We start from the raw sequence: 26,906 nt of genomic DNA on the forward strand, positions 1-26,906 counted from the left end.
CCCATCAACTATCTCACTCGCCACTAGGTTGATAAAGGGAATGCGCTGGATGTTGTCCATATGGATTTTAAGAAAGCATTTGTCAAAGTAGCATATAAAAGGTTTAACAAACTCAGGCTCATGCGTTGGGGGGGGGGGGGGCGGGGGCTCAGTGTCCAATCAGAGAAAAAGAAATTTGGTTAAGGACTGAAAATGGAGTCATGATAGATGATGGCTTTTCAGACTGGTAAACAGCGCTGTTCCCCAAGGCTCAGTGCTAGAACCATTGTTTTTATCGCCGTGTAAAAAAAAAAACTTGGTGCTTGGAATACAGAGCAGAATTTGAACATTTGCTGATCATACCAAACTTGGAGGAGAATCAGCAGTCAAGCAGCAGATGAAATTTAACAGAGATGTATGAGTGACGTACGTTGACAGAAGGGATGGGGAGAGGCAATATACGTTTAATGGTACAGTTCTAAAGAGCGCGCAGCAACATAGGGACCTGGGGTTGCATGTGCATTGATTTTTGATGGTGGCAGGACATATTGAGAGTGGTTAGCAAAGCATATGCGATCTTGAGTTTCATAAATAAATAAATCACCACACATTAGGAAGGATGTCAGTGTCCTTGAGAGGTGCAGAAAAGAGTTACCAGAATGGTTCCAGGGATAGGGGATTTTAGTTACAAAGTTAGGTTGAAAAGGAGATTGAGAGGGTATCTGACAGAACTGTGTAGGATTATGTAGAGGACAGGTGTGCTTTGGAGGTCCAGCAAATCAAGTCCACATGTTTTGGGCGTACTCAAAGCTTAGAGGGTTTTGGCAGTGTTTTGCTAAGGCTATGTCCACAGTACTTAAAACACGGATGGTGCAGAGTCCAGAGGTGGCGATCTTTGGAGTGTCGGAAGAGCAGGGAGTTCTGGGGGCGAAAGAGGCTGACGTTTTGGCCTTTGCCTCCCTGGGAGCCCGGAGACGGATTGTTAATGTGGAGGGACTTGAAGCCCCCGAAATTAGAGACCTGAGTTAGTGACATGGTTGGGTTTCTCCAGTCTCGAGAAAATAAAATTCACCCAAGAGGGTCAATGCTAGGGTTCGTCCGGAGGTGGCAGCCATTCGTCGATTTTCTCGGAGAAAATTAAAACATCAGCAGAGGCAGAAATCTATAGGCGGGAGGGGAGTTGGGCTATTGTTTCATTGCTGGGGGTGCGAGGAATGTGATAGGGATGGAAATGTTTTATGTACCATGTTTATGTTGCTGTTATCTTTATTATAAAAAACTACAAATACCCTAATAAAATGTTTTTTTATATAAAAAGAACTGTATAGGATTATGACAGTTGTGGATAGGTAGACAAGGAAAGACTGTTCCTTTGGCAGATAGTACAAGGACTAGTGGACTCAATTTAAGGTTTTGGGCACGGGTTGCAGGGGGAATGAGGGGCAGAACTTTTTTTTTTACACATTACGAATGTAATGACCTGGAACTCACTGTGCACGAGGGTGGTGGAAGCAGGGACGGCCAATGATTACAAAGGAAATTAGATGGACACTTGAGGAAAATAAATCTGTAGGGTTATAGGGATAGAGTGGATAAATAGGATGGATTGAATTGCTCCATGGAGAGCCCACACGGACTTAATGGGCCGAGTGCCTTCTTCCGTGTTATAAATGACATGACAAAATTACAAGCAAGTGATATCCTGAGTAACTGTGGGAGGGAGCGGTGCAAAAATCAGACAATTCTTCATTAGGCTGTGGAAAATCTCAGGATGAACACCATCCCCATACTACTCTTCCCGATCAGTTATCAACTTGCTCTGGATAATAACAACCGCATTTTTAAGCAAGAGAACTTCCAAGATAATGCAAAAAAGGAGCTGGAGCTATTCAGCTTTCCTTAATGTTATTGTACTGCTGACAATACAAAGACGCATCTGTGAAACAAATGCAAGTTTAAAAGAAATAATTCCTCAACACAAACACAAAGCAAACTTGATCCACTTTTGTGATACCGCAAAAATTAAAATTAGCTATCATTTTGGTTGGATTTGAAACTTGACATAGAAAAACATTCAAAGCAACTTTCTCTCAAGAGACAACCCTCTGTATCTGCTAACTACTAACACTCAGTTTGACATTATGTTTTTTGATCATGCTCTGCTCATGGGCATGGTTGTATTCCCTCTCACATACCAACACTCTCATAAATGAAAAACCTGAATGGACAATGACAATGAATAGACAGCTGCAGAAACTGGCACATGGAGAACACAATTGTGTCTCTATAGTCAGTGTGGTAATGTCCAACTGCATGAACTAGCAAACTAATTGCAAAAATAAATTCATATCCAACCCATTTAGTCAGGTTATATATTTTCTTCAGAACAAATTAGGTTTAAAGATTTCATAAATTTTGGTATCTGTAGATTTTCCAACCTCTAGGTTCTAAACATTTTCTTAACTCCTCTCTTTCTCCTGTGAAAAACTCTAAATAATTACAAATGTATTATTACTAGATAAAAGAAGAGTGCAATACTGAAGAAAATATGGAAATGTAATTTTAACATCATGTTTTAGCCATGGCAGAAAGTGAAAGATAATTCTCTGGTCCATCATCTGGACATTCTTTACAATGGGCCATTGGTAAACCTGATAAGCATGTCACAACTTAGTCTTTGGTGCATCCTGCTTTCAATCAAAGTAGAATATATGCAGGCAACAAAGTTTTTACTATTTTACAACAACTCTGTAAAGCGTTTTACTGGGTTTCACAAGTACCTGTACCGCCCTTCCCATCTGTCACCATCTGCCATTATTTAGCTTTCACTTTTCGTGGGAAAACATCATGATGCAAATATCACCCAGCATTGTTGGCATCACTGAGTGTTAGGCCTCTCAAAATTTCACATGTTTGAAGTTTTAACAAAAAACACAAAATGCAGTCTACAATGGATTAATGAAAAGCAGCTTTTATTAAGCTTCTCATTTCTGAAATCTAAGGAATGAAAATTGCTCATCTCAGTTTACACTGGAAAAAAGATCCAACTGGAAACTATTCATAGTTTAAAAATATAGATTTAAAAAATTTTCCAATTAAGGGGCAATTTAATGTGGCCAATCCACCTACCCTTCATATCTTTCGGTTGTGGGGGTGGAACCCATGCAGACACGGAGAAAATGTATAAACTCCATGCGGACAGTGGCCCAGTGCTGGGATCGAACCCGGGTCCTCTGCGCCATGAGGCAACAGTGCTAACCACTGTGCCACATACCGCCCTTGATTTAAAAATATATGGTACGCCAGTTGCTACTTTAGTATCACTGATATCAATAACGAATTTACTGTAATAATATCTTACACCCTATCTCTAGGGCGGCACAGTCGCAAGCATTGCTGCCTCACAGCGCCAGGGACTCGGGTTCGATTCTGACCTCGGGTCAGTGTGGAATTTGCATATTCTCCCAGTGTCTGCGTGGGTTTGCCCTGGGTGCTTGGATTTCCTTCCACAGATGTGCAAGTTAGATAGATTGGCTATGCTAAATTGCCCATAAGTTTTCACAGTTTGGGTGGGGTGAGGGTATGGGGATAGGGCAAGGATTGGGCCTGTGTAATAAAGTCTTTTGAATGGTCGGTGCAGACCTAATGGGCAGAAAAGCCTCCTTCTGCACTGTAGGGATTCAATGATTCCATACCATGGACCAGTTTGACATTCTACATGTAAAGGTGACATTAGTTCCATAGATTATTGAATGTGATTTAATTGGAATTTCACAAAATCTATCAAACGTTTTCACAGATGCCTTGAGCTAAATGCAAGAAATCTTTTTGGTATGTTTTTCATTTTGCTTTTCTTTGGCGTCTATCCCAGTCATGCATCATTTACTGACCATGAAGGCAACTTGTTTTCAGACCTCCGTCAGTGTTACTTCGCAACTAGCATTAGAAAGGGTGAAAGAGTAGACTTGATTGGCCTGAAACACTGTTTCCCACCCACTACTAACCTCTGGTACATACGAATGAACATACGAATCAGGAGGAGTAGACTATTCAGTCCCTCGAGCCTGCTGCACCATTCAAGATGACAATGGCTAATCCAATTGTGGTCTCAATTCCACATTCCGCCTTGCTCCAGTAACCTCGACTCCTTTGTCAGTCAATCTATCTGCCTTGTCTTATAAATATCCAATGACTCTGCCTCCATCGATCTCTGGTGAAGAAAAGTTCCAAAGATTCACGACCTCAGAGAAAAAAAATTCTTCTCATCTTGGTCTTAAGGAAGGCCCCTTGTTTTTAAACTGTATCGCCCAGTCCAAGTCTCTCCCACAGGGGAAAACATCATTTTAGCATTCACCCTGTCAAGTCCCCTCAGAATCCTACATGTTTCAACAAGTTCACCTCCCAATCTTCAAAACTCCAATGGAGATTGGCCCAACCTTTCCTCATAAGATTTCTGTTCTGTGGGACACCTTTGAGACCACAAGCATGACCTCTCGTCACTTGCTAGTTCAATTCACCATCGTCCTAACATGCTCACATTTCTGTTCTCAGCTTGCTACAATGCACCAGTGAAGCCCAATGCAAACTGGAGGAGCAGCACCTCATCTTCTCTTTAGGAGCTAAACTCCGGGCCATGAACACTGTCCTTCATTTAATTTTTTCCCCAGTCCAATGCGCATCGCCCCCCGCCCCCCCCCCCCATCCCCCACCCAATCGTGGCAAGAGCCATGTTATAACTTGTTCCCATGTTTTGCTGAACCATGTTCTGCGATTGACGCTTTCTACTGTCTGGCCTTTAAGCCACAATTAATACCTGCCTTTAGTCTTTAACACTATGACCACTCCCTTTGTCTTGCACCCATGACATCTTTGGTCATATAATCTCTCCCAAGCTGCAACCTATCCTTTACCTTCAATTTTGCTCCACCTCTCATCTGCAGCAGAAACCCCATCACATTTCCACCTCTTCAGCACTGAAGAGTCATATGCACTCAAAACGTTTCTCTCTCCACAGATGCTGTAGACGTGCTGAGTTTTTCCAGCATTTCCTGTTTTTATTTCAGATTTCTGGAATCCGCAGTATTTTGCTTTTATCCTTACCTTACATTCCAATCCCCTTTCAATAAACACCAACATTCCATTTGCCTTCCTAATCATTTGTTGTACCAGCTGCCCTTTTGCCCGATTTTTCGGAGAATTTTCACAGGAAAATGCTTCTGATTGTTAGTACAGGATTCCAACACCAAATACATGGATAAAAGAGGAGGGCAAAAGACCACAGAAGACAACTCTTCAATGGACTTGGAGGCCTCACACAACTTGCCGATAGACAAAATGGTGGAGTCAATGTAGTCAACGATGGCTGCCCCGATCACAGTAGACATGCTTTCGGGAGTGTTCAGAAAGGAATTTGAGAAACACTTTGACAGGCAATGAGAGGTGAGGCTATTGAAATCATTTGAGGTGGCAGTGGGACCCATGCGGGTGAAACTTGACAAAACCACCGACGCAGTAAAGAAACAGGGTGAGGTTCTGGAGGGAGTGGAGAAGGTCCAGATGATGCAAGGTGAGCAGTTGGTGTCGTTGGTGGCCGAGATGGCGGTGGTGGCCGATGTAAAAAAACGATTCAAGGCTAAGGCCAATGCCCTAGAAAATCTGTCAAGGAAGCAGGATCGCAGAGTCGTGGAATTGCCATCGGGTGTGGAGGGCCCGAAGCCCACTGAATACTTGTTGCAGATGTTTCGGAAGATAATGGGAGAGGGTGGATCAGTGTCCCCTCTGGAACTGGACAGGGCCCATCGAACACTATGGCAGAAGGCCTGGCCTAACGAGCCACCTCGAGCACTTATTGTCCACTTCCATAGCTTTAGGGAGAGTGCCCAGAAGCAGGCAAAAGAAAACAGTGAGTTGAATTGAGAGGAAAACCTCGTAAGGGTTTACCAGAACGTGGGAAATAAGCTGGTGAGGAAGCAAGCGGCGTTTAATAAGGTTAAGATTGCTCTATAAAGGAAAGGAGTTTGCTTTGGGGTGGTATACCCTGCAAGGCTGCGGGTCACGTATGAGTCCAAAGACTATTATTTTGAGGCACCGGAGGAGATGGACGCCTTCAATGCAAATCATGGACTTGGGTCTAGTTAAGTGTATTGGATGAGATCTTCAATTTCTGTGGGTTAAGATGGGAGTTATGACATATGTATATCGTTTTTGATATTTGTTGATGAAATCTGTTTCCCTGTCTGTGGGAATGAAGAGGGATTATACATATTGGGAAGTTTGTCTGATCAGGGATTGCATTTGGAAATAAGTTTTATCCCCGAGGTGGGCAATATCATTTTTTGTTCTCAACGTCCTGGGAGGAGCTGCCCTGTTAGTAATAAAGCTGGTGAATGGGGGTGAAGCTGCAGCCATTGAACCAGTTTTGGCTGGTTCGACAAGCTTAGCATCTGGGTTGAGACCTGGGGTGAGGTTTGGTTTCAATTTGTATATATTGGTGGGGCACTGGTAGGAGATTTCAGGCGGGGGGTGGGTAAGCTTGCTGATAATGACTATGAACTGTTTTAGTTTTACTCTGAGGGTATGTTTAGCAGCCATCTTTGGTGGGCCCCCTTAGCCTGCACTTTTTGAATATTCACTTGTGGTGGAAATGGCTGATTCCGTGATGAGGCGGGGGGGGGGGGGGAGAGAAGGAGGTGAGAGACCCCCAATTCGGTTGGTCACCTGGAATGTAAGGGTGTTGGGTGGCCCAGTGAAGGCCACAAATTTTTGCTCACCTAAAGAATCTAAATGCTAATGTGGTGTTCTTGCAGGAGACTCACTTGCGGGTTAGAGGTCAGATCAGACTGCGTAAGGGGTGGCTAAGTCCGGTGTTTCATTCAGGCTTTGATTGTAGGGCTCGAGTTACTACAATTCTGGTTAGTAAGGTCACTAGGAACGTTGGGGACACTAATGGGAGATATGTGGTGTTTAGTGGGTTGTTGGCAGGTATGTTGGTGCTGAAGGTGAATATGACCTGGATTCATAGATACATAGAAGAGGAGGAGGAGGAGGAGGCCGCCTTTTGGCCCTTCAAGCCTGCTCCGCCATTCATCACGATCATGGCTGATCATCCAACTCAATAGCCTAATCCTGCTTTCTCCCCATAGCCTTTGATCCCAAGGCATTGGCATTGTACAATTGCAGCAACACATCCCTGCTTCTATACGCAAAACCTCTCGCAATGAAGGCCTACATACCATTAGCGTTCTTTACCGCCTGCTGCACCTGCATAAGGACACCCAGGTCCCGCTGCACACTCCCCTCTCCCAATTTACAACCATTCAGGTAGTAATCTGCCTTCCTGCTTTTGCTTCCAAAATGAATAACCTCATACTTATCCAAATTATACTGCATCTGCCATTGGTTTGCCCACTCGCCCAACCTGTCCAGACCTTGCTGGAGGATCCCTGCATCCTCGTCACAATTCATCCTCCCACCTAATTTGGTATCTTCTGCAAACTTTGAGATGTTACATTTTGTTCCCTCATCCAAATCATTAATATATAGTGAATAGCTGGGGTCCCAGCACCGACCCCTGTGGTACCCCACTGGTTACTGCCTGCCAATTTGAAAAGGACCCATTAATCCCTACTCTTTGGTTCCTCACTGCCAACCAGTTTTCTATCCACCTCAATACATTTCCCCCAATCCCATGCGCTTTAATTTTGCACAATAATCTCTTCTGCGGGACTTTGTCAAATGCCTTCTGAAAGTCCAAATATACCACATTGACTGGCTCCCCCTTGTCGATGTACTGGTTCCCTCTTCAAAGAATTCCAACAGATTTGTCAAGCATGATTTTCCCTTCATAAATCCATGCTGACACTGACTGATCCTGCCACTGCTTTCTAAATGTTCCGTTATAAAGTCCTTGATAATGGTTTCAAGCATTTTCCCCACTACTGATGTTAGGCATACTGGTCTATAATTCCCTGCTTTCTCTCTACCTCCCTGTTTGATGTGGAGATGCCAGCGCTGGACTGGGGTGAGCACAGTAAGAAGTCTTATAACACCAGGTTAAAGTCCAACAGGTTTGTTTCAAACACTAGCTTTCGGAGCACTGCTCCTTCCTCATGTGAATGAAAAGGTATGTTCCAGAAACATATATACAGACAAATTCAAAGATGCAAGACAATGCTTAGAATGCGAGCTTTTGCAGGTAATTAAGTCTTTACAGATCCAGAGATAGGGGTAACCCCAGGTTAAAGAGGTGTGAATTGTCTCAAGCTGGGACAGTTGGTAGGATTTCGCAAGCCCAGGCCAGATGGTGGGGGATGAATGTAATGCGACATGAATCCCAGGTCCCGGTTGAGGCCGCACTCATGTGTGCAGAACTTGGCCATAAGTTTCTGCATTGCGATTCTGCGTTGTCGCGCGACCTGAAGGCAGCCTTGGAGAACGCTTACCCGGAGATCAGAGGTTGAATGCCCTTGACTGCTGAAGTGTTCCCCGACTGGAAGGGAACATTCCTGCCTGGTGATTGTCGTGCGATGTCCGTTCATTTGTTGTCGCAGCACCTGCATGGTCTCGCCAATGTACCACGCTTCGGGACATCCTTTCCTGCAGCATATGAGGTAGACAACGTTGGCCGAGTCACACGAGTATGTACCGCGTATCTGGTGGGTGGTGTTCTCACGTGTAATGGTGGTATCCATGTCGATGATCCGGCACGTCTTGCAGAGATTGCCGTGGCAGGGTTGTGTGGTGTCGTGGTCGCTGTTCCGAAGGCTGGATAGTTTGCTGTAAACAATGGTTTGTTTGAGGTTGCGCGGTTGTTTGAAGGCAAGTAGTGGGGGTGTGGGGATGACCTTGGAAAGATGTTCATCTTCATCGATGACGTGTTGAAGGCTGCGAAGAAGATGGCGTAGTTTCTCTGCTCCGGGAAAGTACTGGACGACGAAGGGTACTCTGAATATTGGAGTGATGTGAGCTACCCTCCAACCTGCAGGGACAGTTCCAGAGTCTATAGAATCCCGGAAGATGACCACCAATGCATCCACTATTTCCAGAGCCACCTCCTTAAGCACTCTGGGATGCAGATTCTCAGGACCTGGGGATTTATCCGCCTTCAATTCCATCAGTTTTCCCAGACCATTTCTCTACTAGATCTCCCTCAGTTCTTCCATCTCACTAAACTTTTCATTCTCCAACATTTCTGGGATCTGATTTGTGTCCTCATTTGTGAAGACAGAACCAAAGTATGTATTTAATTGCTCAGCCATTTCTTTGTCCCTTATTATGCATTCCCCTGTTTCTGTCTGCAGTGGGCCTACATTTCTCTTTACCAATCTCTTTCTCTTCACATATCTGTGGAAACTCTTAGTGTCAGTCTTTATGTTCCCTGCAAGCTTCCTTTCGTACTGTACTTTCTCCTTCTTAATCAATCCCTTCGTCCTTCTTTGCTGAATTCTAAACTGCTTCCAATCCTCAGACCTATTATTTTTCTTGGCCAATCTGTATGCTTCTTCCTTGGATCGGATACTATTTCTAATTTCCTTTGTAAGCCATGGATTGGCCCTCTTACCCCCTTTGCTTTTGTGCCAGACAGTTACTCCCTTTGCTTTTGTGCCAGACACATCAACTGATTCTTGGAAGAGACTTCAATTGCGTGCTGGATCCTAAAATGGCCTATATTGTTAGATCTGTCAGGAGTGGCGAAGGCACCACAGGCCTTTATAGAGCAGATGGGGAGGTGATCAGATCCGTGGAGATTTCTGAACCCAGGAGTTAAGGAGTTTTCATTCTTTTTGTATATACATAGAGTTTTCTCCAGGGTTGATTTCTTTCTAATGGGTAGGTCCCTGCTCCGTTGGGTAATAAGAACGGAATATCCGGCAATACTAATTTCTGACCATGCTCCACACTTGGTGGATTTGGTCTTGGAGATGGATCCCAGTCTGCGCCCACCATGGAGGTTAGATGTGGCGCTATTAGCGGAGGAGGATTTTTGTAATCACATGATTATGACTATAGAGCAGTATATTAAGCTTAATAGGAACAACTCTGTCTCTCCCTCAACATTGTGGAAAGCCCTTAAGCCAGTGGTACGAGGGGAGATGATCTCCTATAAGGCTCATCTATACAGAACTGCGAGAGCAGAGTGGCAGCAATTGGTGACTAAGCTTTTGGAGATAGATCGGCAATAATCAAATAATCCTACCCGAATTTCTCATGACTAGGAAGCAGCTGCAAACATAGCTTGATCTGTATCCACGAGCAAGGCCAGTTACCGGGCGCGAAGGGAGTGGTTTGTGTGTGGGGAGAAGGCAGGCCATCTCTTGGCTCACCAGCTAAGGTGGCAAGCAGCTCCTGGAGAGATTGTGCAGATCAGATACACGAGTAGTTTAGTCTCAGACCCTAAAGAGGTCAATGCAGCATTTGCGATACTTGTGGGCAGCATGGTAGCACAGTGGGTGGCACAGTTGCTTCACAGCTCCAGAGTCCCAGGATTGATTCCTGGCTTGGGTCACTGTCTGTGGGGAGTCTGCACGTTCTCCCCGTGTCTCCGTGGGTTTCCTCCTGGTGCTCCGGTTTCCTCCCACAAGTCCCGAAAGACGTGCTGTTAGGTGAATTGGACGTTCTGAATTCTCCCTCTGCGTACCCGAACAGGCGCCGGAATGTGGCGACTAGGGGCTTTACACAGTAAATTCATTGCAATGTTGCAAGCCTACGTGTGACAATAAAGATTATTAAGATTAATATATTTCATAGGGATCTTTAAAGGTCGGAGCCCACAGGAAACGCGTCGAGCATGTCGGAGTTCCGAGATGTGGTATTCAATCCAGCGGTGGAGAGGAAGAGAAGGAAGGAGTTGGAGGCCGCATTAAGCCCTGAAGAAGTGTTGAAGGGCATTGGGCTGATGCAGTCGGGGAAGGCCCCTGTCCGGAAGGGTTTCCTGTTGAATTTTATAAGTTTGCAGGTCAACTAGTACTATTGATAGTAGACATGTTCAATGATTCTTTGGCTTGGGGAGCATTGCCCGATACACTATTGCAGGCCTCCATCTCCCTCATCTTGAAAAAGAGTAAAGACCAAACAAAATATGGATTGTAAAGGCCCATTTTTGGGTTGTGGGGGCAATAGCAGAAGGCTGTCCCACTTTTGTATATCTGCCTTCACTCTTCTCACCAGACTTGTATAATTTAACGTATGAAGCACAGATCAATCATGGGCTACCAGGGTACCCAGGCAACGGAAGCTACCTCTGCCACGACATAAAAGCAATGCCCCCAGATTGGCTCTCCTTCCCGGGGGATTAACTGGAAAGTATTCACTCTTCTCCAGATTCAGTTTATACCTTGAAGGATCCAAAGCTCCTCAGTAGCTTTCTTATTCCTTTCATAGCGAGACCCCCCCTCCACCCTTGCCTCATGCCTCTATTCAGGAGAAATACCCTGAACTCAACGTGTTAGTACGTGCACTTGCCTTAGGTGATCTATACAATAGCTGAACTCATGAAAAAAAGCTCTGCCTTAGTATCAGGCTCATCCTTGCACAAGAGGTTCCATTTACCCTACACAGTGCCTCACTCCATACTCCCCAATTGATCTCCCCTCCCAACTCCGCTTCCCATTTCTCCTTGATCTTCACCACCCACTTGCCTCCCTGCTCTCCCAGCCACTTGTATGTACCCCCAATTCTTCCCTCCTCTTCCACATCCGGAAGCAGCAGTCACTCCAGCAGGGTGTATCCCGGCAAACTAGGGAATGCCCTCCAGACCTTTCACGCAAAGTCCCTAACCTGCAAATACCTGAACTCGCTCCCCCTCGGCAGCTCTACCCTCTCCCCGAGCTTCTGCAGACCTCCAGACTGGCGAACCCTTCCTCCAAATACAGATCCCTCACCTTGACCAGCCCTACTCCCCTCCACCTCCTGTATCCACCCCCCCGGCTCAAACTCATGATTCTCGCATTAGGTACTCCTCCAACCCGGTAGTGATCTCCAAGGATATTGAAGCAGTTTAGGCAGCACTATAAACGGAGCTCCATGACACGATTGGCTCCCATCTGCGGCAATCACCTGTTTGTGCCACTGAGTTTGGATGGGACATTTAAGTCGTCGAGGGGAAACGGCTTTGAGAGCTCGGGTATTTGTTCGTGGAGGGGGAAGGGGTGATTTGCCAGTTTGGAGGACCTCCCCGTGTAATCTCAAGTGTCAGGGAAGCACTCGTTCCGCTACTTACAGCCACACAATTTTAACCGGAAGGCCTGTCCTACATTTCCTTTAGCCCACAACCGACCCTGCTTAGGTGAATCCTATTGCTGATGGGGGAGGGACATTTCAAATATTTATGGGCAGATCATGTGAATGGACGTAGTTTTGATGAACTGGGTGAGAGCAAAGTGGGTGGGGGAGCTAGGTCCTATTCTGAATGAAGAGCTGTGGTGTGAATTCCACTTCCTCCTGCATCCAGCTTAGCCTGATTCAGCTCAAGGCCGTATGTAGAGCTCACCTAACTAAGGCAGGGATGACTGGATTCTTCCCGGGAGTGGAGGACAAATGTGAGCAGTGCTCTCGGGGGCCCGCTCACCACACCCATATGTTCTGATCACGCCCTGGGATGGCAAACCTTTGGGTCTCCTTCTTTAACATCATGTCAGCGATTCTCAATGGAGCCTTGTCCATTGGTGGCCATTTTCGGGGTGTCAGATGTACCGGGACTGCAGACCAGGGTGAAGGTAGATGTTGTGACCTTTGTCTTGCCGATAGCCTGGAGGCAAGTTCTGCTGGGATGGAGATCCTCTACTCCGCCCAGTGCCTCAGCCCGTTTGGGTGACCTTATGGAGTTTCTATGGGGTGGGGGGGTAGTTAGTATAGTTACGAAAAAATGATATGATAGGTCGTGGTAGTCCTGTTTTTTCTATGTGCTTTTATCATGTTATACTGCGTAACATCAGCTATGTTATTGATGTCCTGTTGGTAGAGGGTTTCTCGCTTAAGGTTTTTCAATCGATGAGAATGCCAGTGATCCTGGGTTCAAATTCCCGATGAGCACTTCACTCTAGGTCAGACATTGTGATTTGTTTGCAGCGCAGATGGCGGGGTTGATTTATATTGCGGGCGGCACGGTAGCACAGTGGTTAGCACTGTTGCATCACATCAGGGACCCGGGTTCAATTCCTGGCTTGGGTCACTGACTGTGTGGAGTCTGCACGTTCGCCCAGTGTCTGCGTGGGTTTCCTCCGAGTGCTCCGGTTTCCTCCAACAAGTCCCAAAACACGTGCCCGTTAGGTAAATTGGACATTCTGAAATCTCCCTCAGTGTACCCGAACAAGCGCCAGAGTGTGGCGACTAGGGGATTTTCACAATAACTTCATTGCAGTGTTAATGCAAGCCTACTTGTGACACTAATAAAAATGTAATTGTCATTGTTTGTTACAAATGAACATTTTTCATAAAAATATATATTTTTATTCTGCAATCTCTCTTCCAATTAAATAACATACTGCTTTTATATTCTTCCTGCTGAAGTGAACAAGTTCACATTTTCCCACATTATATGCCATCTGCCAAATTTTGACCACTCACTTAACCTATTTGTATCCCTTTGCAGACTCCTTATATTCTTTTCACAGCTTACTTTCCTACCTACCTTTCAGTCATCAACAGATTTAGCAACCATACATTCAGTCTCTTCATCCAAGTAGTTGATATAAATTGTATATAGTTGAGGGCCCACCACTGATCCATGGCACTTCACTAGTCACATCTTGCCAACTTGAAAATGACCCATTTGTGCCTACTGTTAGCTAACCAAACCTCTATCCATGCTAATATATCACCCCTACACCCCATGAGCTTTCATTTTGCATAGTAACCTTTGATGTGTCCTTTGTCAAATGCCTTCTAGAATGCTAAGTACAGTATATCCATATGTTCTCCATTATCCATGTTGCTTGTTACTTCCTGAAACAACTCCAATAAATTAGTCAAACGTGAATTTCCTTTCACAAAACTATGATGACTCTGCATGGTTGCATTGAGATGTATTATCTCTGGGCTATTATCTGTCTTTTTACTTGGCACAACTTACATCTAAATTTACCACAAGATATTTTCAAGTATGCACCATCATTTTACTTATTTTTGGTAAATAATTGATATTGTGTCAAAGTACCACTGTTACTGTATAATGTCATGTGGCATGAAGAAAGAAATCTAAAAGAATTTTGTTTCTCCACCATATTCTCTTGCTTAAACTCTGGACAATACGTCTGGACTGACAAAATGGCTGAAGCTGACCACATGATGGTTCAGGAAGTTTGCGAGCAGTTTAAACAAATGAACAAATGCTAACCCATCAAACTCCAGGAATGTGATGCTCTTTGTATTGTATAAACATTCCAGCCAAGTCAACACAATGAACGAGTTGATGAGTCATCTGCATCAGCCAGATCTGGCCAAAGGCAGAGCTATTTGTGACTCCGTTGTCCTAATAGTTCCACGGTTACCTGCTCAAAATAGAATGGATTTTAACAAAGGTCCTGAACGTACATAGATAGCTGAATGGCTCAACCTGAAACCGCCCGGTCACATGACTGAGTTGAGTTGTTTGAATTGATTTAATTATACAACTTTTGAACTCTCTTTTCAGTTGTGGTTTAACCTCCAAAGAGAAAGCAGACTTCAGGCTAATAGCGTGCCTCTGATCTCCAGCTCTCCCAAAGTCAGATCTCCAGAAAGAATGCCCCCTAGCAGAACTAGGGGGCATAGCCTCAAAATAAGGGGAGGTAGATTTAGGACAGAGTGTAGGAGGAACTTCTTCACCCAAAGGGTTGTGAATCTCTGGAATTCCTTGCCCAGTGAAGCAGTTGAGGCTCCTTCTTTAAACATTTTTAAGAAAAAGATAGATGCCTTTCTAAAGAATAAAGGGATTCGGGGATATGGTGTACGGGCCGGAGAGTGGAGCTGAGTCCACAAAGATCAGCCATGATCTCATTAAATGGCGGAGCAGGCTCGAGGGGCCAGATGGCCTACTCCTGTTCCTAGTTCTTATTTTGCCTGCAGAGTGAACTAATACCCAAAATACAAAAATACTTTGCGGCATCTTCAGCTGCCTCAGCTGAATTCCTTGGACAAAGATCAGGAATTCTGCCAGATAAAAACACCTTTACTGGACACTTCTCACATGAATTATTGTCAATAACTCAGAATTTGTAAATTCCTTCCCTTTCTTCTCTGCCTTTCTGTCTTGTGTGCCTGTGAGTGTGAATACGTGTTAGAACTTATCCCTCCAGTTTTGAACATGTTACTAAACCCTAGTTTTGTTTCCCCTTAATGAATTTGCTGTGAGGTTATTTTTAACAATGGGCCTCAAACTGGGGTTTGGGAAACCCACCATAGCCCATTTCAGCAAGGGAACGGATACCAAGGGAAACAAACTAAATTAAACATTAAAAATATCGGTGTCACAGGCAGTATTTGAATAATTCAATTCACATCCCCCTCGTGTCCGTCACAGAAATTTAAAAAATTTTATGTTGTAATTTACATCAGTCAACATACATCGTGACCACTTGCTTTTGGCAATCTGAACACAGAACACAACATGATAGAACAGTTATTTCGGATTTTACTGCTTCTTGAAGTACATTGTATAAATCTGTTCCAGTTCTGTGTACAATTAATAACCAAAATAGAAACAGCTTATTTTTTTCCCCCCCCAAGAACAATCAGGAACCAAGTGAACTTTTTATTTGTATTAATGATACTCAAAGCGAAACATTACATATGATGTCAAAATGAGGGCTAGTTGATTCTCTCTCTCTAATTATATATATAAAATAATAATATAAATATATAATATATATAATATATATATATAACAACAAATATATATTATATATTTATATTACTAGAGAGAGAGAATCAACTAGCCCTTATTTTGATATCATATGTAATGTTTCGCTTTGAGTACTTTTCATTAATACAAATAAAAAGTGCATTTGGTTCCTGATTGTTCTTGGAAAAAATAAGCTGTTATATATAAGCAAACCATTCTTAGATTCTTTGATTCTCAGAACTGGGTTCAGAATACAGCTCGTATACAGTTTGAAGCAAGTACTAGATGTCTGAAGCATAGGTAATTGTTATTTTCATCCCTAAAGGGTCATTGATAAGAAACATCTTATCGTGAAAATCATTCTTTAACCGTTCACTCTTAAAAGAATAACTTATTTCTCAGTTCTGCATTCGGCTTATTGAGAATTAAAAATGAGCTTATTCAAAAATAAATACAGTAAAGTTAATTTATAATTGCATAGATTTAAAAAGGGATTTTGTCAGGATGTAGAGCTTTACATCATTTTGTTCAAGATAATATCACAAGAAAGTGATCAAATAATACACTACAATAAGATTTATGTTACTATGTCATGTTAACAAAAGATAATAGTTTAGCCAATCATTTTTTCACAAAGTTGATGTTCTTAAAATTCAACATTCTGAAATAACTTTAGCAGCTTTCCAAAAATATTTCATCGCTGGCCTTGGCTAGGATATCATGAAAAAATAATGCAGAACTTCATAAATCAGCAGTGGGAGATCTGGTGACTTTAATTATAATGATCCTACCTCTGGAGCCAAGTATTCTGGTGTACCACAAAATGTCTTCATGGTAGCAGCGTCTGTAATTCCTTCCTTGCAAAGCCCAAAATCTGTGATTTTGATGTGACCATCCTTGTCTAACATTAAATTCTCAAGCTACAAAAAAAAGTTTTAATGAGTATTTAAATTGATAAGCAATACCAACAATCATCATAACCTAAGACAAAGGGGAAGGGAATTTAGGAGGGGTACATTTTATTCTAAACCCTCTGTCTTATAAAAGAAAGCAACAGTTGCCTAGAATATTGATAATTGTTTTTATAATCAACATTTTTACTGGCATGAATGGAGAAACTAACGTTGAAATTCGTTCTCTGCATTTATATTATAGTGATAAGATCAATGGAAAGTGCCCTGCAACTCCATTAGAAAAGCAGGGAGTACAGAGGATCAGAGAGATTTTGGTGTGCATGACCATAGATCGCTGAAGACAGCAGGACAAGTAGATAGGTGGTTAAGAAGGCATATGGGATATTTGCCATTGTTAGCCGAGACATAAAATATAGCAGCAGGGAGGTTATGATGGAGCTGTACAAAACGCTGGTTAGGCCACAGCTGGATAACGGTGTGTAGTTCTGGTCACCACTCTGTAGGAAATAAGTAATTGCACTGGAGTGGGTGCAGAGGAGAATCACCAGGGTGTTGGTGATGGGCTGGAACATTTCAGTTATCAAGAGAGACTGGATAGATTGTGGTTGTTTGGCTTGGCTGAGGGGGGGGGGGGGGGGGGGGGGGGGGAAGGATTGAGGTGTATAAAATTATGAGGGGCATAGATAGGGTGGATAGGAAGGAACCTTTCCTCTTAGCGGAGTTGTCAATAATCAAGGTGAAGAGAATTAAGGTATGGGGCTGGAGGTTTGGAGGGGGTGTGAGGATAATCTTTTCATCCAGTGGGTGGTTGAAGTTCGGAACTCACTGCCTGAAAGGACGTTATAGGCAGGAACCCTCAAATAATTTAAGAAATATTTAGATGAGCACTCAATATGCCATAGCATATAAAGCTTTGGGCCAAGTGCTAGAAAATAGGATTGGAGTAGGTAGGTGCTTGATGGCCAGCACAGACACGATGGGTCAAAGGGCCTCTTTCCGTGCTGTACAAATTCTGACTCTATGACTTTAAACTGGCCTGAGATTGTAAAACCCCAAGAAACCACACTACAGGAAACAGACACAGTTTGCACAGACTCTAACATGGCTTCCTGGTGTTGAACAGCTCTCAGGCTGTTTTGAAGTTGTGCCCCTGCTGCTTCTAAAGGAGCTGCACGGGGATATTCTCTGTCAGTTATATAAGTGAAGCAGCCCAACACAGAAGGAGACTATGCCTGAGAATTCAAATGCCAATAAAGGGACAAAGATGATAATTTTTTCTTGGACTAATATTTTATTCTATAAAATGGAGGAGTATTTTTAACAAATACTCATTAAAGCAAGGCACTAATTTTTACAGTTCGTGTCTTCCCCAAGGGAAAAATGGTAAAAATGTGATTTTAATGCACTCTAAAAATGTTTTATCTGACCAAGTTCTATCAACGAGAGATGGCTTAATCATCTAATAGATTTGAAATTTAATTTCACTGCTCTTGTTCTGTTATTCTGACCGTCTAAAGATAATTATGAGTCAGAATACAACTGCAGTTTCCACTTATACAGCACCACATAGAAAATCATCTAATGGCACTTTACAGGAGTAAATAAATGGGCACTGCACGAATGAAAAAGGTAATAGGAAGGGTGTTTGAAAACTCAGTTAAAGATGTTGGTTTTAAGGAGGGAGAAAGGAAGAGAGAACAGGAGATAAATTTAAAAAGAATTCCAATGTAAAGAGCAAAAGGCATAATTGCTAATTGTGGGAAGATGGAACGAGGAGAAGTACGAGAAGTCAGTTGGAGGAACACGAGCTCGGAGGCTTGTAGGGAAATGTTTCCTTCAGGACAGGTAAGGACTTTATTCAAGAGTATATTAATCTATAAAAAATTAAGTTAATATTCCTTTAATTTGTACAACAAATTAAGAGTTTAGACAGATGTCAAAATTGTAATTTGAAACTCATCAATTTTCAAATAGTGTACAAATTGAAATGTTCTCATATATAATAAACCATCATATGTTATGATGTTCTCTTGATAACCATAAAATCTCATTTAACCTATCCCATTAGAAAATATGGACATAAAACATTAGTTAGCACCAAACTTTATAAAATGAAGCAAATAAATATAGCAGTCAGTCCTTGCACTAATATTTTGATTTGCAGAATTTTTACCTTAAATGCGTTTTAAGCCTTCCTTCGTGCCAACACTTAATTTTTAAATTTACATACTTTTTCCTCTTTGTAACAGAATTACAGCCAATAAAAGCTATATTACTGCCATGAAAAATTAGACCTGGAAAAATTTAAAACACAACAGTGTTTATTTAGTCCATTGTGTCATCTTTTTGAGGGCAGTATAAAACTAACCAACTACACTGCTCTCTTCACAAAGTTATGTCATCTTCTGCAATTCAATTAACCCTTAAAAAAAGCAAGGGTCTTCCTGCCTCAATCATCCCATGTCAAAGCATTCCATGCTTGAACAAATCTCTGAAATTTTTCAGAACCTCACCCTTAGTGACCTCTGTTTCCTGCAGCCTAGGCCCACATACTCTGGAACTGATTCCCAAAGCTCCAGCTCCCCATCCTCTTTTAAGACCCTCCTTAAAATCCACATTTCTAAATAAACTTTTGATCAACCCCAATGTATTTTCCTTTAGCTCAGCATCCTTTTTTGGGGGGGATGGTTCACACCTGTGAGGGACTATTTGGGGCATGTATTCATATAGTACACAGAAAACAAGTTGTTTTAACTTAAATATATCAGTTACAATTTTGAATACATACATTAAGTGTTGCATGCTCAATACATTTAAATAAATAGCTATTAGACAGATTAAAAATAAAATGATGATAATATCCAGTGGATTTGTATATGGTGCTAATGTTTGCATCCAATATTCATCATATAGCAAGCTTCCTATTTCAACTAGTATTGGCTGGGAAATTAGCAAGATCACAAAGACTCTTCTTCAAAAGCAAATGGGTATGAAACGAATATGAACTTGTTTTATTTGTCCATACTCAATAGTGATTGTTTATGAAGAAATGTTGATGGAATATGGATGTAGGCCACCACCTGCCGCCATAGTTGAAAGCGAATGCGAGAAATGAAATAAAATTTAGGAAATAAAGTACAAAAATGTGGACAAAAAAAAAAGTAAGCAATATTTTAAAACAGCTTTCAAATTTTAAAAAGAAACTAACTATGCCCATTATTATAATAATCTGTGGTGGGAACAGCAGGTTCAGCTGCTGCAAGTAGGTTATGAATAATTTCACCTGTGTTCCTAATGTGGAAGAAAACGAACAAATTCTGATTACATTGTTACCTTGAGATCTCGGTACACAATCTTCTCGGAATGCAAATAATCTAGAGCTGAGACAATTTCTGCGCCATAGAAACGTGTGCGGTCCTCTGAGAACACTCGTTCTCTCGACAAATGGAAAAACAGCTGCAGGGTAAACAGCGGGGACAGTATTGTAATAATTACTGATTTAGTGGGGAAAATTAACACAAACATAAAACACCTCTCATCACCATATTGTGATGATAGATAGTGCACCCTTGGTAGATACTGATGGCTCCTAGACGGCAGCTGGTTTATCTTTCAAAAGTTTCCAAGGGGAAATGTGAGCTGCTAAATCAGCTTTTTAATCAATATACCAATCTCGTTCTAGACATTCTGTGCACTGCCTATTTAACCTCCTACTTACTCCTGAAAAAAAGTGCAGCAGTGCAATCTAATTATCCTTTTCATATTGTCAGATGTTGAGCTGCATTGTCAAATACCTGTATGTTCACACTGTCATAGGCATTGATACAAATTACCACTGTTACCTTCAAACAGTCCCATATTAATTGACCTGCCATCAAGATTTGCATAAGAAAGACCTGAATGTGTCAAACAGGGATTAGTCATCCTAACTAATCTACTGCTGTAGATAACAAATTTCACATATTGGAACTAAAGGGTCCACTGAGTCAATCCAAATCTTTTCTGAGTTTTATTAATACGATTTTGTGAACATTCTACTAAAGATGCCACATTATGCATTTTTCTGCGATTAAAACTAGTTGAATGAAATTATTCAAGCTAGGGGCTGTTTAGCACACTGGGCTAAATCGCTGGTTTTGAAAGCAGACCAAGACAGGCCAGCAGCACCGTTCAATTCCCATACCAGCCTCCCCGAACAGGCGCTGGAATGTGGCGACTAGAGGCTTTTCACAGTAACTTCATTAGAAGCCTACTTGTGACTAAATGCAATTATCATTCCATTTTTCATTTCAAGTTGTATTATATATATTTTTTTTAAAAATTTATACTATTTTTTAAAAATGGATTTACACATGGGAATTTAAAAATAACCTGAAGCTAATTATCAAATTGTGACTACTTAACAATTTTATTTTAGACTTCCGGTTGCGGCTATGCCTAGGTAGGTCGCATGTTCGGCAGCTCCCGCCAGGAACGGACTTTTGGGCTCTCTAGAGGGGCCCCAACGGCAATTGTTCGACGGCTTCCAGTGTGGGAAGGTGACAGCAAGGTCCCCCCGACATTATATGGATTGGACCAGGAGTGGAGTGGTGAAAAAAGTTATCGTGGAGCAGCGAAAAGTGAGAGGGAGAAAAAACAAGTTGGCGGCGGGTGGAGATCAAGCAGCATGGGCGCAGTGGTCGCAGGAGCCGCAGGGGTTTCTTAAACGCTGCTTTGAGGAGCAGAGAACCGAAATGCTGGCGCCAATGAAGGCGGCGATTGAGAAGCTAGTGGAGACCCAGAAGGCCCAAGAGGCGGCGATCCGGGAGGTGCGGCAAAAAGCCTCGGAGAACGAGGACGAGATCTTGGGCCTGGCGGTGAAGGTGGAGGCGCACGAGGCGCTGCACAAGAGGTGGGCGGAAAGATTTGAGGACCTGGAGAATAGGTCGAGGAGGAAGAATCTTTGGATTCTGGGTCTCCCTGAAGGAGTGGAGGGGCCCGATGCCAGGGCATATGTGAGCACGATGCTCAATTCGCTGATGGGCGCGGGAGCCTTCCCGGGGCCCCTGGAGCTAGATGGGGCTCACCAGGTCCTAGCAAGGAGACCCAAGGCCAACGAGCCGCCAAGGGCTGTAGTGGTGAGCTTTCACCGCTTTATGGTCAGAGAGTGTGTCCTGAGATGGGCCAAGAAAGAGCGGAGCAGCAGGTGGGAGAACACGGAGATCCGAATCTACCAGGACTGGAGTGCAGAGGCGGCTAAGAAGAGAGCTGGTTTCAATCGGGCTAAGGCGGTGCTCCAACGGAAGGGGGTAAAGTTCGGTATGCTGCAGCCAGCGCGATTGTGGGTCACGTTCTAGGATCGTCACCACTATTTCGAAATGCCCGATGAGGCATGGAGCTTTATACGGACTGAAAAGTTGGACTCAAATTGAGGGTTTGTTGGGGGGGGGGGGATGTTTACTCTGTATATGGTGTTTATTACGTTTAGGGAATGTTCCTTTGGTTGGGTGCTGGATGGGGATGGGTGAAGGGATTTGATGGGGAGACTGGGAGTGTGTGGGAGTCGGTGTTGGAGGGGCAGACCCCCACGAAGGAAGAGGGGGAGTGGGGGCCCGGGGATGGGGAATTGGGGTAAGGCCGCAAAAGGAGCCGCGCCAGAGGGGGGCGGGGCCGGCTCAGGAAAGAACGGGCTTTTTCCCCCGCTAGGGAAGGACGAGGGTGGGGGGCGGTGCTGGAGAGGAGCGCAAACTGACTGCTAGGGCGGGGGGAGGGGGGATTCCCACACTGGGGGGGGGGTCGATGGAATGGCGGGAGAGGCCGGGGTCAGCAGGAGTCAGCTGACTTACGAGTGTTATGGGGGGAGCAAAAGGGCTAGATGTGGATCTAGCGGGGGGGGGGGGGGGGGGGGGAAGAGGAGGGGGTACAGGGTTGCTGCTGCATTGGCCAAAGGGGAGCTGGAAGTAGGAGAGGTGGTCGGGGCGGGGGTCCACCGTCTGGGGGACTGGAGGGTGCGGGAGACGCAGGCACGAGGCTGGCCTAGAAAAGGAGATGGCTAGTTGGCAGGGGGAGGGAGGGCGAGCAGCCCCCCAATCCGGCTGATAACTTGGAATGTGAGAGGGCTGAACGGGGGGGTTTCAACACGGTGCTGGACCCAGCACTGGATCGCTCTAGGTCCAGGACGGGTAAGAGGCCGGCTGCAGCCAAGGTGCTTAGGGGGTTTATGGACCAGAAGGGGGGAGTGGATCCATGGAGGTTTGTCAGGCCCCTGGCCAGGGAATTTTCATTCTTTTCCCACGTCCATAGAGCCTACTCCCGGATAGATTTTGATTCATTTTGAGTAGGGCGCTAATCCCGAAAGTGGAGGGAACGGAGTATTCGGCCATAGCCATCTCAGACCACGCCCCACACTGGGTGGAGCTGGAGTTAGGAGAGGAGGGGGACCAGCGCCCGCTGCGGCGTCTAGATGTGGGATTATTGGCAGATGAGGTGGTGTGCAGGCGGGTGCGGGGGTGCATTGAAAGATATTTGGAGGCCAATGACAACGGGGAAGTGCACGTGGGGGTAGTCTGGGAGGCGCTGAAGGCGGTGGTCAGGGGAGAGTTCATCTCCATCAGGGCCCACAGGGAGGAGAGAGAGGGCAGGGAGAGAGAGGGGGCAGGGAGAGGTTAGTGGGGGGAGATCTTAAGGGTGGACAGGAGATATGCAGAGGCCCCCCGAGGAGGGACTACTCAGGGAGCGGCGGAACCTCCAGATGGAGTTCGACCTGTTGACCACAGGGAAAGGAGAGGCACAGTGGAGGAAAGCGCAAGGGGCGACATATGAGTATGGGGAGAAGGAGAGTCGGATGCTGGCACACCAGCTTCGTAAGAGGGAGGCAGTGAGGGAGATAGGTGGAGTTAAGGATAGCGGGGGGAATACGGTGCGGAGTCCGGTGAGAATAAACAAGGTATTTAGGGACTTCTATGGGGATCTGTACAGATCTGAGCCCACAGCGGGGGAAGAGGGGATGCGATGATTTTTGGATCAGCTGATGTTCCCGAGGGTGGAGGAGCAGGAGGTAGCTGGTTTAGGGGCGCCAATTGGGCTGGAGGAGCTGGTTAAAGGATTAGGGATCATGCAGGCGGGGAAGGTCCCGGGGCCAGATGGGTTCCCGGTCGGGTTTTACAGGAAATACATGGACCTGCTACGCCCGTTGCTATTGAGGACTTTCAATAAGGCAAGGGAGGGAGGGCCCTTGCCCCCGACAATGTCCGGGGCGCTGATCTCTCTGATCCTGAAGCGGGACAAGGACCCACTGCAATGTGGGTCGTAAAGACCAATCTCGCTCCTCAACGTGGATGCTAAGCTGCTGGCAAAAGTGCTGGCTACGAGAATTGAGGACTGTGTCCCGGGGGTGATTCATGAGGACCAGAAGGGCTTTGTAAAGGGCAGGCAGCTAAACACCAATGTGCGGGGGCTCCTCAATGTGATTATGATGCCCTCAGTGGGGGGAAAAGCGGACGTAGTGGCAGCTATGGACGCGGAGAAGGCCTTCGACCGGGTGGAGTGGGAGTATCTTTGAGAAGTGCTGCGGAGGTTTGGGTTCGGGCAGGGGTTCATCAGCTGGGTCAGGTTGCTTTATAGAGCCCCAGTGGCGAGTGTGGCTATGAATCGGCGGAGGTCGGAGTACTTTCGGCTGTACCGAGGGTCGAGGCAGGGGTGCCCCCTGTCCCCCATGTTGTTTGCATTGGCAATTGAGCCTCTGGCCATGGCACTAAGGGAGTCCAGGAAATGGAGGGGACTGGTCCGAGGGGGAGAGGAACATCGGGGGTCGCTATATGCGGACAACCTGTTGCTGTATGTGGCAGATCCAGTGGAAGGGATGGCGGAGATCATGTGGATCCTAAGGGAGTTTGGGGTATAAGCTCAATGTAGGGAAAAGTGAGCGCTTTGTGGTGCATCCAGGGGACCAGGGAAAAGGGATTGACGACCTACCTTTGAAGAGGGCGGAAAGGGGCTTTCGGTACTTAGGGATCCAGGTGGCTGGGAGTTGGAGGGCCCTGCACAAGCTCAACTTGATGCGGTTGGTGGAGCAGATGGAGGAGGATTTCAAAAGATGGGATGTGCTGTCACTCTCGCTAGCGGGCAGGGTGCAGTCGGTTAAAATGATGGTCCTCCCGGGGTTTCTCTTTGTGTTCCAGTGCCTTCCCATTATGATTCCCAAGGCCATTTTCAAACGGGTAGGTAGGAGCATCATGGGTTTCGTGTGGGAAAATAAGACCCCGAGAGTAAAGAGGGTGTTTCTGGAGCGTAGTAGGGACCGGGGGGGGGGGGGGGGGGGGGGGGGGGGGGGGGGGGGGCAGGCGAATCTGTGCAGCTATTATTGGGCTGCCAATAGTTGACAGTAACTTTGAAATTTAAAAAAAAGTATTTAAAAAAAAGACAAATTTTAATTAATTGACGCAATGTCAGTGAGAGGGGTGCTGTGCTCTGACTGTGAGATGTGGCAGGTCCGGGAGGCTTCCAGCGTCCCGGATGGCTTCATCTGCAGAAAGTGCACCCAACTGGAGCTCCTCACAGACCGCATGGTTCGGTTGGAGCAGCAATTGGATGCACTTAGGAGCATGCAGGTGGCGGAAAGCGTCATAGATCGCAGTCATGTAAATGTGGTCACACCCAAGGTGCAGGCAGAGAAATGGGTGACCACCAGAAAGGGCAGGCAGTCAGTGCAGGAATCCCCTGTGGTTGTCCCCCTCGCGAACAGATATACCCCTTTGGATACTGTCGGGGGGGATAGCCTATCAGGGGAAAACAGCAGCAGCCAGAGCAGTGGCACCACGGCTGGCTCTGATGTTCAGAAGGGAGGGTCAAAGCGCAGAAGAGTAATAGTAATAGGGGACTCTATAGTCAGGGGCACAGATAGGCGCTTCTGTGGACGTGAAAGAGACTCCAGGATGGTATGTTGCCTCCCTGGTGCCAGGGTCCAGGATGTCTCCGAACGGGTAGAGGGAATCCTCAAGGGGGAGGGCAAACAGGCAGAGGTCGTTGTACATATTGGTACTAACGACATAGGCAGGAAGGGGCATGAGGTCCTGCAGCAGGAGTTCAGGGAGCTAGGCAGAAAGTTAAAAGACAGGACCTAGAGGGTTGTAATCTCGGGATTACTCCCTGTGCCACGTGCCAGTGAGGCTAGAAATAGGAAGATAGAGCAGATAAACACGTGGCTAAACAGCTGGTGTAGGAGGGAGGGTTTCCATTATCTGGACCACTGGGAGCTCTTCCGGGGCAGGTGTGACCTGTATAAGGAGGACGGGTTGCATCTAAACCGGAGAGGCATAAATATCCTGGCCGCGAGGTTTGCTAGTGTCACACGGGAGGGTTTAAACTAGTATGGCAGGGGGGTGGGCACGGGAGCAATAGGTCAGAAGGTGAGAGCATTGAGGGAGAACTAGGGAATAGGGACAGTGTGGCTCTGAGGCAGAGCAGACGGGGAGAAGTTGCTGAACACAGCGGGTCTGGTGGCCTGAAGTGCATATGTTTTAATGCAAGGAGCATTACGGGTAAGGAAGATGAACTTAGAGCTTGGATTACTACTTGGAACTATGATGTTGTTGCCATTACAGAGACCTGGTTGAGGGAAGGGCAGGATTGGCAGCTAAACGTTCCAGGATTTAGATGTTTCAGGCGGGATAGAGGGGGATGTAAAAGGGGAGGTGGAGTTGCGCTACTTGTTCGGGAGAATATCACAGCTATACTGCGAGAGGACACCTCAGAGGGCAGTGAGGCTATATGGGTAGAGATCAGGAATAAGAAGGGTGCAGTCACAATGTTGGGGGTATACTACAGGCCTCCCAACAGCCAGCGGGAGATAGAGGAGCAGATAGGTAGACAGATTTTGGAAAAGAGTAAAAACAACAGGGTTGTGGTGATGGGAGACTTCAACTTCCCCAATATTGACTGGGACTCACTTAGTGCCAGGGGCTTAGACGGGGCGGAGTTTGTAAGGAGCATCCAGGAGGGCTTCTTAAAACAATATGTAAACAGTCCAACTAGGGAAGGGGCGGTACTGGACCTGGTATTGGGGAATGAGCCCGGCCAGGTGGTAGATGTTTCAGTAGGGGAGCATTTCGGTAACAGTGACCACAATTCAGTAAGTTTTAAAGTTCTGGTGGACAAGGATAAGAGTGGTCCGAGGATGAATGTGCTAAATTGGGGGAAGGCTAATTATAACAATATTA

At 45.3% G+C, this 26,906-nt stretch overlaps 1 protein-coding gene across 13 annotated transcripts in view; it reads right to left on the reverse strand.

Moving 5' to 3' along the window:
- akt3a (v-akt murine thymoma viral oncogene homolog 3a) overlaps nucleotides 1-26,906 on the reverse strand; it is a 594,281-nt gene that overhangs the window by 149,471 nt on the left and 417,904 nt on the right. For all 13 annotated transcript variants that reach the window (XM_072512671.1, XM_072512686.1, XM_072512765.1 and 10 more), the window contains 2 exons: nucleotides 20,044-20,166; nucleotides 16,588-16,716 (listed from right to left, as the gene is read on the reverse strand). In XM_072512671.1, coding sequence (XP_072368772.1) covers nucleotides 16,588-16,716; nucleotides 20,044-20,166 — 252 coding nt within the window. The remainder of the gene's footprint in view (nucleotides 1-16,587; nucleotides 16,717-20,043; nucleotides 20,167-26,906) is intronic.

The sequence above is a fragment of the Scyliorhinus torazame genome, chromosome 1 (genome assembly GCF_047496885.1).
Source record: "Scyliorhinus torazame isolate Kashiwa2021f chromosome 1, sScyTor2.1, whole genome shotgun sequence".
Taxonomy (NCBI): Eukaryota; Metazoa; Chordata; class Chondrichthyes; order Carcharhiniformes; family Scyliorhinidae; genus Scyliorhinus; species Scyliorhinus torazame.